This window comes from Chiloscyllium plagiosum, unplaced genomic scaffold (assembly GCF_037043375.1).
Source record: "Chiloscyllium plagiosum isolate Xiang-an unplaced genomic scaffold, Cpla_swu_hap1 HiC_scaffold_16, whole genome shotgun sequence".
Classification (NCBI taxonomy): domain Eukaryota; kingdom Metazoa; phylum Chordata; class Chondrichthyes; order Orectolobiformes; family Hemiscylliidae; genus Chiloscyllium; species Chiloscyllium plagiosum.
Genome location: NW_028270154.1, coordinates 29,141,646 through 29,154,696, shown reverse-complemented (window position 1 = coordinate 29,154,696; position 13,051 = coordinate 29,141,646). Strand labels below are relative to the sequence as shown.

Genomic DNA, 13,051 nt, shown 5'->3' with positions numbered 1-13,051 from the left:
TACAATAAATGTTATAGTAGCCTCAGATCTCAGCAGCCACAGAATGCCTGCATTCTTTGTAGCAATCAAGTAACAGTCAAGTACCAATGGAAAATCTAATGCTATCAAAAAAAACCTTTCCAGCTAGACCTTAGAACATGCTAGGCTTAAATTTGTTTGATTTCAGAGGGAAGATCTACCTCAACATTATAACTGATTATTTTCATTGGGTGATTAATGGATATCATTAGACAACAGCAGATTCCATGTAAAAAGCTTTGAAAATTATTTATTCAATGCATGGTATTCCATGAAGTAATACCAGATAAAGGTCTGTAGTTTGTTAATTAAATCTGCAGAATATTCGCAAATGAATACAATTTTTAAACCATCCAGCCATTTCACTACACCATCCACATACAGTTCAGCAGAGTGTTGTGAAAACTTTAAAGATGCTGCAGACAAAATATCAGGATAAAGTAGTAGCCTTAATGAATTTCTGAACATTGTTGAACAATGTTATATTACAGCAGAATTATTAATGATCCAAAACCTAAAAACTTAAATCCTAGAAACTCTGACATGATAAAACAGTTGAAGATCATGGCCATGTACAATTATATGAAGAGAATCAAAGATGTAAGCAAACAAAATAAAATAACTACAGAATCAAGCATAATGTTTAACTACTTCACTACTAGGTCAGAAGTATGCATAAGAGATCAACGAGCTGAAAGTATGGCTATCAAATAAATGAAATAATCTTATTATTCATATCTCTTCCAAACTAGTTATTTTTCAGAATAAACAGATAAATCCTGCTATTTCTAGAGAACAAAGGGAATGGTTTGTATAAATACTAATTATTAATAATTGGGAGAATTAGATACACTCTACATCAATCACTCAGTTAACACAGGCCAGGGACCATCAATCTAGATCAATCAAATTGTAAATCAATCAGTGATGCAACTGATATAATAACTCCATAGGTAAAATGTTCAGATGGAAGAGTCAACAAGGAAGCATGACAGAGAAGCAATATTCTGTTCAGCACTCTGTTATTAATATATAGAGTGTGAATAAAAACATGGAATTGCATTACCACACATTACAGTAATCCCTCCATACCAGCAGGGGATACGTTCCAAGATCTACCGCATTATCCCGAAACTGCGGATAGGAGTGAACTCATTTATTTAAATGGGGCATTTACCCTCCTGGCAGCCCCTTGATCCCTTGTGCTGTTACATTCCCTATAATATGTTCGGGTCATAGTAAATCATGGTAAATGATTCTGCGGATACGGGGGTTGGCCTGTAGTCTAAATTATGTTAGAGTAGAGCAAATTGGGACAACCAATTAGTTCAACACAATGGAAACTGGAATAAACTATGCCTAATACTAAGGGCCAACTGGAACAGGGGCAGACTTTCCTTCCATTATCACCTCTATCTCAAACTAAGTAACACCAGACATTGAAATTATATTATGATGTGTAAGCTTAAAGTGAAACAGTGACTCTTATAATCTAGATGCTTGTTACAAGTTACTATTGTAATCTAGATGCTTGTTACAAGTTGACATAATTCATAATATATAAATGGTATTTATTAGGTGGCATTTTAATCTAATTTTTCCAGGTAATATTTAGCTGTTATTTAAAAACATTTAATAAATAGTATTGTAAAATATTATTATATTTTTCAATTTTAATGTATTATGAATAGAGTCACTACTACACTACTTTATTTGAACTGAAATGGTCTGAGGTCATAGTTCACTGAATATCATAGCAAATAAGAATCACAAGTGTGACATGAAGCGATCACACAATGTAAAATAAAGTCACATATTATATGTGATAACATTGCATTTCAAATGAATTTTTAATATTTAATCTGCCCTAAAGATTCTATGAATGTAAGGTGAAGTCACGATAGTCCCAGAGGGCCATTCTGTCATTAGAGAGACATGTCTGGCGGTGATTTAACCAGGGGGTTATGATACTTCAGCCAAGGGGCAAGGTAAAGAAGGAGCATTCTTCATGGTAACCTCAAATGGTGTGAGAATTGAACTCACTACTTCACAAGCTAGCTATCCAGCTAAAGGAGCTAACTGATCCCTACAGTAACGAGAATGAGAAAGGTAATTAGTTGAACCATCCTGCAAAGTTCAACTAAAATTTCAAAGTGTCAAGTAAGTGGATGCAATTATACGATACCTTTAATAATTGCAGCTGAAGCAGCACTTCTAAGTTTTGGTTCCTGTATAATTTGCCTCTATTTCAAATCTCCAGTGTCACTATGCAATCCAATCCTGCAATACCTTATGGTTTCCAATTGAACAATTCTGTGAACTTGATTTATTTAATACTGCTAAAAGGTGCAGGAGAGGCTTGTCAGAAGGTGTTAAAGTTGCCTTCAATGTATGACAGATGTTCTTAATGCTAATTGTAAAAATATTGATACAAATTAAAGCATGTACATTCTAATACCAAATTTAGTCTGGAAGCATGTGATCAGTTATATATTTTCCTGTAAGCATGACATATAACAGTGCTTTATACCATTACCATTACAAGTTATTATCCTATTTTTAACTTGTCATGCCATATTCTAGATTTTTTTGTTGCATCCTTAACTTATTTTTCAGTCTGTAGAATGTTAATCTGAAGAGAACTCTAGTAATGTTATGATCACAAAAATGTTTATATTTGTCTTTTTACAGGTGAATACATAGTGATGACAGTGTATTTTCACTTAAAAAGGAAGATGGGATACTTTATGATTCAGACTTACATTCCTTGCATTATGACTGTAATTCTCTCCCAAGTATCTTTCTGGATTAATAAGGAGTCTGTCCCAGCTAGAACAGTATTTGGTATGCCTGATTTACAATACCTACTTATGAGTATGTTCATTGGTCAATCTTTGTTTAGTTACCATCATCATTTATTTGTTTCAGGTGAATACTCCATACAAATAGTCTATTTTTTCCTACAAAGAAAACTAGGCTATTATCTCATTCAGACTTACATCCCATGCATCATGACTGTAGTTTTGTCTCAGGTTGTGTTCTGGATAAACAAAGAATCTGTCCCTGCTCGTACTGTGGCGGGTATGGAAACTTTTACTGTGTCTGCTTATAAATAATTGTGTATGGTGGCTTAGATGCAGAATTATTGTCCCTGTTTTTTTTTCACATTTTCTCACATTGTGTTTTTGCTATTTTTGTAAGTTCATGTCAATGTTTAATGTGTAGCTTTTTATATTAAGAAATGTAATGAATAAGCGATACATTTTTCTGACTAAATGTGTGCTTTTCATGTATGTTTTTTAAAAAATTGTTGTTGGGATGTGGATGTTTCTGCTTGGTGACTATTTATTGCCCATCCCTAATTACTCTTGAGAAAGTGGTGATTTCAGCTCCAGGATATCTCTGCAGGAGTTCTTGAGGGTATCGTCCTAGACGTAGTCATCTTTATCATTGACTTTCCCTCCATTATAAGGTCAGAAGTAAGGATGTACGCTGATGACTGCACAATGTTTAGCACTATCCTCAGATAATGAAGCTGGCCATCTTCAAATGCAAAATACTTGGACAGTATCAAGGCTTGAGCTGACAATTGGCACGTAACATTCGCACAACACAAATGCCAGGCTATTGCCATCACCAATAAGAAACAATCTAACCACTGCCCCTTGACATTCAATCATCTTACCATCATTGAAACCCCTACTGTTAACATCCTGGATGTTAGCATTGATCAGAAAATCAACTGGACTCATCATATAAATACAGTGACTATAAGTGCAGATCAGAGGTTAGGAATACTGTGGTGAGTAACTCACCTCTTTCCCCCTCACCTCAAAAACCTATCCACTATCTACAAGGTGCTAGTCAGAAATGTCATGGAACACTCACCACTTACCTGAATGAATGCCATTCCATTAATACTCAAAAGGTTTGATACCAGGCAGGACAAAGCAGTCCACGTAAATTGGCACCACACACAAACGCAACCATTCACTTTCTCCACCACCAATGCTTAATAGCAACAGTATATATTATCTCCACTTGGAGAAGAAATTCACCAAATATGCTGAGACATCACTTTTCAAAGCAACAATCACTTGCATCTGAAAGGACAAGGGCAGCAGTGGAACCACCTCATGCAAGTTCCCTTCCTAGCCACTCACTATTCTGATTTGGAAATATATTGCTGTTCCTTCACTATGTCACGGGTCAAATTCCTGGAACTCCCTCCCATACATCATTTTGGGTCTACCTACAGCACACTGCAGCAGTTCAAGAAGGCAGCTCACTGCCACTTTCTCAAGAGCAGCTAGGCCACAATTTGCAGATTGAGAAAGTCCTGAGTGGATTAAGTTTGCACTATTATCTCTAACTTTTAGTGGACGTGAACCCTTACTACAAGATGTATCATCACTGGGAAGGTGATCACCTAGTGGTACTATCCCTGCACTGTTAATCCAAAGACCCGGGTGATGTTATGGAGAGACAGGTTCAAATCCTGCAATGGTAGATGGTAGAAATTGAATGGAATAGAAGTCTAGAAAGAAGAGTCTAATGATGTCCACAAAACCATTGTCGAAGAAACCTATCTAGTTCACTGGTGTCCTTTAGGAAAGGAAATCTGCTGTCCTTAAGTGGTCTGGCCTACATGTGACTCCATACTCACAGCAATGTGGTTGATCCCTAATTGCAATTAGGGATGGGCAAGTTGACAATCTCTTTAAATATTTCAGGTCAGTGACTAGAAGTAAACACACTTGGTGGACATTAAGGAACAGTCTACTTCCACACCTCAAAGATAATGCTCGCCATTCATTAAATGTCATAAGGGATATAAGAAAATTAAGTACAAAAATGGCCATCTAATTGTTTGCTTTGTTATCAATGCCAAAAATGCTAAGTAGATTATTATTTTTCTATTTAAATTTCTAAAGGTATTACTACAGTTTTAACCATGACTACTCTAAGTATCAGCGCACGCCACTCGCTACCAAAGGTGTCCTATGCTACTGCTATGGATTGGTTCATAGCAGTATGTTTCGCTTTTGTCTTTTCTGCACTCATCGAATTTGCAGCCGTAAACTACTTCACAAATCTTCAGGCTCAAAAAGCCCAAAAAAAAGCAACACAAGCAGCAGCATTATCAGCAGTAGCAGGAGTACCTGAATCAGAGGAGATAGTATCGGTAAGTGAGTTCTCGTTTGTCGACATGAAAAGGCAAAGTCATGATAACAGACAATTTGTGAATTCCCACTTAATATGCATCTTATCCTATATAATAAAGATATTGTCAATTTTGTTTCCTAAAGATGTTATACAGTACAACTATTTCCTTTATATAATTTTAAATATAAAATGTAAAACTAGCCCTAGCATTGATTGTGTTTCACTGTTTCCAAAAACAAAATTAAAATCTGGCCTAGCATATTTGCAAAAGGATCTCTGAGGTTTCTACAGTAAATATTTCTTTGAACATGTTTATTAACTGTATCATTTGCCATGGTGACCATTAATGGCAGAGTTGATATTCAGCCAGCTTCCGTGCTGAAATAGAGTCATATAGGTCTATAGCATGGAAACAGGCTTTTCGATTCAACTTGCTCATGCCGCCCAGTTTTCACAATTAATCTATTCCCATTTGCCTGCGTTTGGTCCACATCCTTCCATATCTATCCCATCCATGTCTAAATGTTCCTTGAATGACAAAATTGTACTTGTTTGTGGGCGGCACGGTGGCCCAGTGGTTAGCACTGCTGCCTCACAGCGCCTGTAGACCCGGGTTCAATTCCCGACTCAGGCGACTGACTGTGTGGAGTTTGCACATTCTCCCCGTGTCTGCGTGGGTTTCCTCCGGGTGCTCCGGTTTCCTCCCACAGTCCAAAGATGTGCGGGTCAGGTGAATTGGCCATGCTAAATTGCCCGTAGTGTTAGGTTAAAGGGGTAAAGGTAGGGGTATGGGTGGGTTGCGCTTCGGCGGGTCGGTGTGGACTTGTTGGGCCGAAGGGCCTGTTTCCACACTGTAAGTAATCTAATCTAATCTAATCTAATCTACTACCGCTGGCAGTCCATTCCAGACACTCACCACCGTCTCTTTGAAAAAGTTGCCTCTCTGGACCCCTTTGTATCTCTCCCATTTCGCCTTAAATCTGTGACCTCTAGTTTTAGACCACCCAACATGGGGAAAAAAAACTGTTGGCTACCTAACTTATCTATGCCTCTCAAGATTTTATAGACCTCTGTGAGGTCACCCCTCAATCTCCTTCGATCCAGGGAAAAAAGTCCCAGCCTATCGAACCTCTCCTCATAACTCAAAGCTTCCAGCCCACATAGCATCCTTGTCAATCTTTTCTGCAATTTTTTTTAGTTCAATAATACCCTTTTTATCAGTAGGGCAACGAGATCTACAAGCAGTACTCAAATTGAGGCTTCACCAACTTCTTGTACAACTGTATCAAGACGTCCCAACTCCTATTCTCAGTGCTCTGACCGATGAAAGCAAGTATATCGAAAGCCTTCTTCACCACCCTGTCTGCCTGTGACTCCACATTTAAAGAGCTATGAATCTGTATCCCCAGATCTCTTTGTTTGATAACACTCCCCAGGGCCTGACCATTGACTGTGTAATTCTTGCCCTGATTTTACCCACCAAAATGCAACACCTTGCATTTATCTAAATTAAACTCCATCTGCCATTCCTTAGCCCACCAGCCCAGTTTATCAAGAACTTTCTGCGTTCCCAGACAACCTTCATCACTGTCCACTATACCACCAATCCTGGTGTAATCTGCAAACTTACGAACTGCACCTCCTAAATTCTCATCCAAATCATTGATATAAATGAAGAATAACAGTGGACTGAGCACCGATCCTTGTGACACACCACTGGTCACAGGCCTCCAGTGTGAAGAAAAGCTCTCTTCCACTATCCTCTACTTCTACTGGCAAGCTGATTTTGTATCCAATTGACTAGCTCTCTCTTGATCCCGTGAGATTTAACATTGCTCTTTAGAGATTTAGGAATATTTTGTTTTTAATGTTGCACAGCTGCAGTGATTACATTTTACATTCTGAAACATCTATTTTAGTGATCAAGATGTTGTATGGAATAAATTTAACATAAGTCATTACATGAATTTGCTACATTTTATTTTATATGTCGGAACTGAAAGAAATTCTGGGCTATAAGATACAATAAGTCCTGTACATGGATGATGGGATCATGTTACTCAAACCACAAATTTATGCTACTGTCTTATTTACGGATTGTGTTGTGCTGCTAACATTCAGCGCACTGTTGAGTAACTTCTCACTGAGCATGAGACACAAAATCATGTAAAGCCACACCATGGTTGCAGTAGCCAGCACTTCTTAAAGCCAACTTAGCCTGCACCTCATAAGCAGGAGGTTTATTTTGACTGAAGCAGATTCTCAAAGTAATATTGAAAGTGATTTTAAAGTGGGTAGTTGTAGAAATAGCATATGTCAGAGTTGATTTGAATTCTAAACCTCAAATATCAATTGATGTTCCATTAGTGAATATGTTTGAGGCCAAAATAGATTTTGGTTCCACAGAATCGAGGGATACAGAGAGCAGGCGTGAACATGTAGTTGAATCTAAGTGTTAACCGTAACATAAATCTGGCACCTGGGTGAGTGTTTGGAGGAGACCCATCTGATGGAGGATTGCTGATCGCCTTCCTGCCAACCTTGCCTCTGATCCTGCCATCTACCAATTCCCATCCTGCTCTTACTCATCCAGCGATCCAGCATCAGCTCCAGAATACAATTTGCAACAATGGAGAACTGCTTGCCTCTGTTTGGCTGATGCAACTCTCAATGGACAGGATTTCCATCATCACGGTCCTTAATCCTAAGACGGTGCAATGCTAGCTAATTAAGTGTTTGAGAAGCACTTCAATCAGTTCGCCATCCTCCATGAAAGTTACATGGGTCACCAACCGGTTCACCAAATGTAGCACCTGCATCAGATGCTGCAGGGAATGCTCAGACTGAAGCCCTGCAAACTCAGTTTGCTGCCACAAACTGTTAGACTTGTCATTATACCTGTGAACACCAGTGTTGAAAATGCTTGTCAAGGTCCTCCTCTCTTACTAGAATAGTTGAATACTGACCTAGTGGGTTGGCAATAATCTGCACATCCCTCTCATAATAACAACATTTGTCCTTACATTACTGCCACTTTATTAGTTCCCTTCCTGTACCTACCAGCTAGGTGGTCTGGACTTCAGCTCCCGTGCAGAAGTAGTGAACTCCAAAACATCTTTTTAGGGTGGTTCTGATGGGCAATCTGCAATATCCACTACTGAAAGTCTTCCACCAGGTCAATGTTTGGATGAGAAAAGGCGCACACAAGATTCACAAATGGAATGGATGCAAATTTTGTTTCCAAAATGATGTAGTTAAATGGATTGACATTTGAATTGATGGGCAAGACCTGTTTTCCTGACCACTCTTTGATAATATCTCCTCAATTTAAAAAGAATGAGTAAAATTTGTGCAATGTCCTCCTGTTAATTTTGATAGGAAGTGGCTTCTCTCATTCATTGTGGTGATGTTTATATTTTGAAATAAGTGAAAATGTCAGGTAGTACTTATAATTTGCAAGATCTATAATGTTTTCAAATTCCTGGTATAAAAAGAAGTATTTCCAGAAATATGAAGCATCAAAAAGATAGTTTTCCATTGAATAGATATTATTTCCTTCAGTACAGAATTGAAGATTGTATTGTCGCAGCTCCTTTGTGAAGAGCGCACTGAAAAGCAAGTCCCACTATTCCATTAGAGACAAAATAAACTACTAAAATGTGAAGTAGACAAACAGGAGGTTGGAAGAACATAGCAAGCCAGACAGGAGGTTGGAAGAACATAGCAAGCCAGACAGCACCAGGAGGTGGAAAAGGTGAAGGGAGCTCCCTTTCTCCCCCCCCCTCCCAAGTCCTGATGAAGGATCTTGACCCAAAACGTTGACCTTTTCCACCTGCTGATGCTGCCTGCTTGCTGTGTTCTTCCAGCCTCCTGTTTGTTTGTCCACTATTCCATTAGCCATCACAAATGGATAAATGACCAATTGAATCACTAAGATTGTTGCTTGACATTTTCCACTATCTAAAATAAAAACAATTCAAAATATCACGAAACAAGAAGCCAAAATATATTTATTTGAAACACACATCCCTTAATATGTGAAAAATGATTGCAAAAAATATGTGAAAAAAACTATTATTGCAAATTTAAATTATACTTTCTTTAAATCCAAACACACACCCATTCATTCACAAAGAGACAGTTCTGCAGAGATATTATGGGTGGAAAACAGAGGCAAAAAGAAATAATTCTGAGAATCGAGAGTCCGAGCCACAAGGATGGAATGAGGTGACTTTCTCATAGTCGTTTTATTTTTTGATATTATGTTGTTATTGACTATAGAGTAGGAGTACATCTTTAATCATCCTTCGCTTAACCATCTTCAGCTGCTTCATCAATGAACTTCACTCCACCATAAGGTCAGAAGTGGAAATGTTCACTGATGATTACAGTGTTCAGTACTATGACAAATTTTCCAATACTGAAGCAGTTCATGCTCAAATGCCAAATCTGAACAGGCTTGGGCTGACAGTGACAAATAACATACATACCATACAAATGCCAGACAATGACCATTTCCAACAACAGTCAAACCATTGCTCCTTGATGTTCAATGGTATCACCATCCTGACTAGGAAATACATTGCAATAGTTTGTGTCATTGAGTCAAAATCCTGAACTTGCTTCCACAACAACATCATGGGTTGTCCTACAGCATGTGGACTTCAGCGATTCAAGAAGGCAGCTGACCACCTCTTAAAGGGCAGCTAGGGGCAGGCAATGAATGTTGGCCCAGCCACTGGCACTCATGTCCCACGAGCGAATTTAAAAAGAAATGCCAACACTGAATCCCCTACTATCAATATCATAAGAGTTAACATTGACCAGAAGTTGAACTAGCTTTGTCATATAGATACTGTGGCTGCAAGAGCAGGGTAGAGGCTAAGACCCTTGCAGCGAGTAGTTTACCTCCTCCCTCCTTAAAGCCTGTCCACAATCTATAAGTCACAAGTGGAAAATTCCCCACTTGCCTGAATGAGAGTAAATCAAAGAATATTCAAGAAGCTCAACACTATGCAAGATAAAGGAGCCCGCTTGATTGACACCACATCCACATTTAGTCCTTCCACCACTGATGCTCAGCAGCAGGACTATGCACCATTTACAAGATGCACTGTGGAAATTCACCAAGGTTTCTTAGACAGCACTTTCCAAATTCACAGCCACTAACATCAACAAGAACAAGGGCAGCAGATAGATGCCACCACCTGCAATTTCACCTCCAAACTTCTCACCATCAGACTCGGAAGTATATTGCCATTCCTTCAGTTTCACTGGGTGAAAATCCTGGAATTCTCTCCCTAATGGCATTGTGGGTATACCTAAACTACACTACACTATCTTTTCTTTGAAATATTTCACACACTCTCCAAATGGCCTCAAAACGTTAGATTTTGCACCACAAGTTACTTTTCAGAACCAGTTCTAAGGAAGAGTCACTCAACCCAAGACATTAACTCTGATTTCTCTCCACCGATCCTGCCAGACCTGCTGTGCTTTTCCAACAATTTCTGTTCTTATTTATCAAAACTTGCATTCAATCTCATCTATGTACCTAACAAACTGAGCTGTCTGACAAGACTGCACAGTTATTTCATTGTATCTTTGGAGGCAGCTGCATCTTTTTTCTATTGTCCTGACATTACGAATTATGATGGGATTGGTACTCTCCAAGTTGCATTGTTAATGTAAAATTACAGCTGACTCACTCAGCTATACCTTTAAATCAACATATTTTAAAACACCAGATATCTGATTACCAATTTTAAATTTCTTCCTAATTTGATCAATGGCATTCTTTTCAAACTCATTAGTAACACTCCAGAAGAAATTGCATCATAAAGACAAGTGAACCTTAAAAGGACAGCCTTTACCAAAATATGCCATGCTTGAGAAGTGCTATTCAAACTGTAAACAAAATCATTAAGCTTCCAAAAATTTCCCTTCCATGTCAAATGCTTCTTTTGGAGGCTGATGAAGTAGTTCTTTCAGAAGCATATTGCCCGAATGGAAAGCTGCTCTTAAAGGTATGGAATTGCATCTCCTTGAATAGATAACTAAAGTGGCCAAAAAATTTAAAAATCACCATTCACACTGTAGATGACCCAACTCTTCATAACCACAACACCCCTGACTGTCAATCTTGATCTTACAGAGCTATCCAGTAGGAGGTTTTCTGTATCTATGTGGTGGAGCCAGTGGACCTCTATTTGAAACCTCTGAATACTCACCAAATTCTTTCAGATTTTCTAATATTTTTGGTTTAGTTTCCCTAATTGCTTTATCTTCCAATTCAGGTGGCACAGTGGTTAGCACTGCTGCCTCACAGCGCCAGAAACCCGGGTTCAATTCCCACTTCAGGCAACTGTCTGTATGGAGTTTGCACATTCTCCCCGTGTCTGCGTGTGTTTGCTCCGGTTTCCTCCCACAGTCCAAAAAATTTGAAGGTTATGTGAATTGGCCAAGCTAAATCACCTGTCATGTTAAGTGAAGGGGTAAATGTAGGGGAATGGGTCTGGGTGGGTTGCTCTTCGGAGGGTTGGTGTGGACGTGTTGGGCCGAAGGGCCTGTTTCCATACTGTAAGTAATCTTAAAAAAAAAATTTGGTGCAGCCACAAACACTTCCCAATCATAGGGACATTTGCTTCTGTCCTTTAGTTGAAAGGCTTCTGGATTTTCCTGGCGACTCTGTCACCTTCACCTTTGGCTGAGCTACGTTTAAAACAAATTAAAACACTGTACATCTTTTCCTCCTTCCAGACATAACTTCTGAATCATTATTCAAACTTGAACAGGATTCATTGTTTTCCATTCCTGTGCACTTTTTTGCAAATTAATGGCCAGCAATTCTTGTCCATCCTCTTGCATAGTTTATTAATTTTTTTCTTTTGCCTGTTGCCTTGTTTGCTTTTACCATTATTGTGGACTTTCTCCAATTAACTTACCCTTCTGGCAATACATCGCATGGGGGATTCACTGTAGGCAGATGACCCAGGATGAGATTGCCTTTCGGTCATTCTTCATGATTAGTACATGCATTAGAATCTACTCTTTGAATTATCAGATCCTCCCCCTTTAGGTTTTAACTGGAAAATATATTCCTCATGTACGTGTATGGTTCACTGTCTCTCAGCTATCATCTCAATCTAACATTTTTTCTTAATATTAAAATCTATTAACAGTATGACCCCCTCAACACATCTTACAACAATTCCCTCCTTGTAAAAGCTCCTGCGATTACATGCTGGCAATTTTTGAAAATCAGTGATTATGGAGTCCTTGTCACATTGCAGATTACCAGCTGAAGCTTTAGACTTGCTCCAGCTGAGATAGGAGGCTTTTTCTTGCTGTCCATAACCTAAAACTCCTGGTTACCATTCATGTTGTTGGGTTCACAGAATAATTTGTCCTAGAGGTGCCACCAGATGCACATTACTTTTCAAGGTTTACTTTTTGGATCGTCACATTCAACTACTTCACACAAATCTCCAAATATCATTGTGTGGCATGATGTATTGGTGACTATCTGATACTTTATGTTGACCTGATGTTCTCTTTCTGAAGCCCTCATTCCAACAGTCACAAACCATGTATCACCTTTCCTGAAGAAGGGCTAATGCCCGAAACGTCGATTCTCCTGTTCCCTAGATGCTGCCTGACCTGCTGCGCTTTTCCAGCAACACATTTCCATCTCTATCACCTATCAACCCAACTGACCCAACATTTGTTTATTATGGTGGAGGGTGATTTGTTAGAATCTTCAGTTGGAATTTCTCCATTGGCAATATGCATGTGTGCTTGTTTTTTTTGCTTTCTTCTCACCATACCCTTGTGTGCAAGCTGATTTAGTTTTTTGTAGTGAGAACAC

The 13,051-nt window shown here is 38.7% G+C and overlaps 1 protein-coding gene across 2 annotated transcripts in view; it reads left to right on the top strand.

Annotated features, from left to right (window-relative positions):
* The window catches only part of LOC122556557 (gamma-aminobutyric acid receptor subunit alpha-6-like), a 39,757-nt gene that overhangs the window by 17,548 nt on the left and 9,158 nt on the right, over positions 1-13,051 (top strand). Inside the window, exons 7-9 of one of the 2 annotated variants that reach the window (XM_043703353.2) lie at positions 2,710-2,862; positions 2,947-3,099; positions 4,953-5,203. In XM_043703353.2, coding sequence (XP_043559288.1) covers positions 2,710-2,862; positions 2,947-3,099; positions 4,953-5,203 — 557 coding nt within the window. The remainder of the gene's footprint in view (positions 1-2,709; positions 2,863-2,946; positions 3,100-4,952; positions 5,204-13,051) is intronic. The other variant, XM_043703357.2, reaches the window with a different exon arrangement.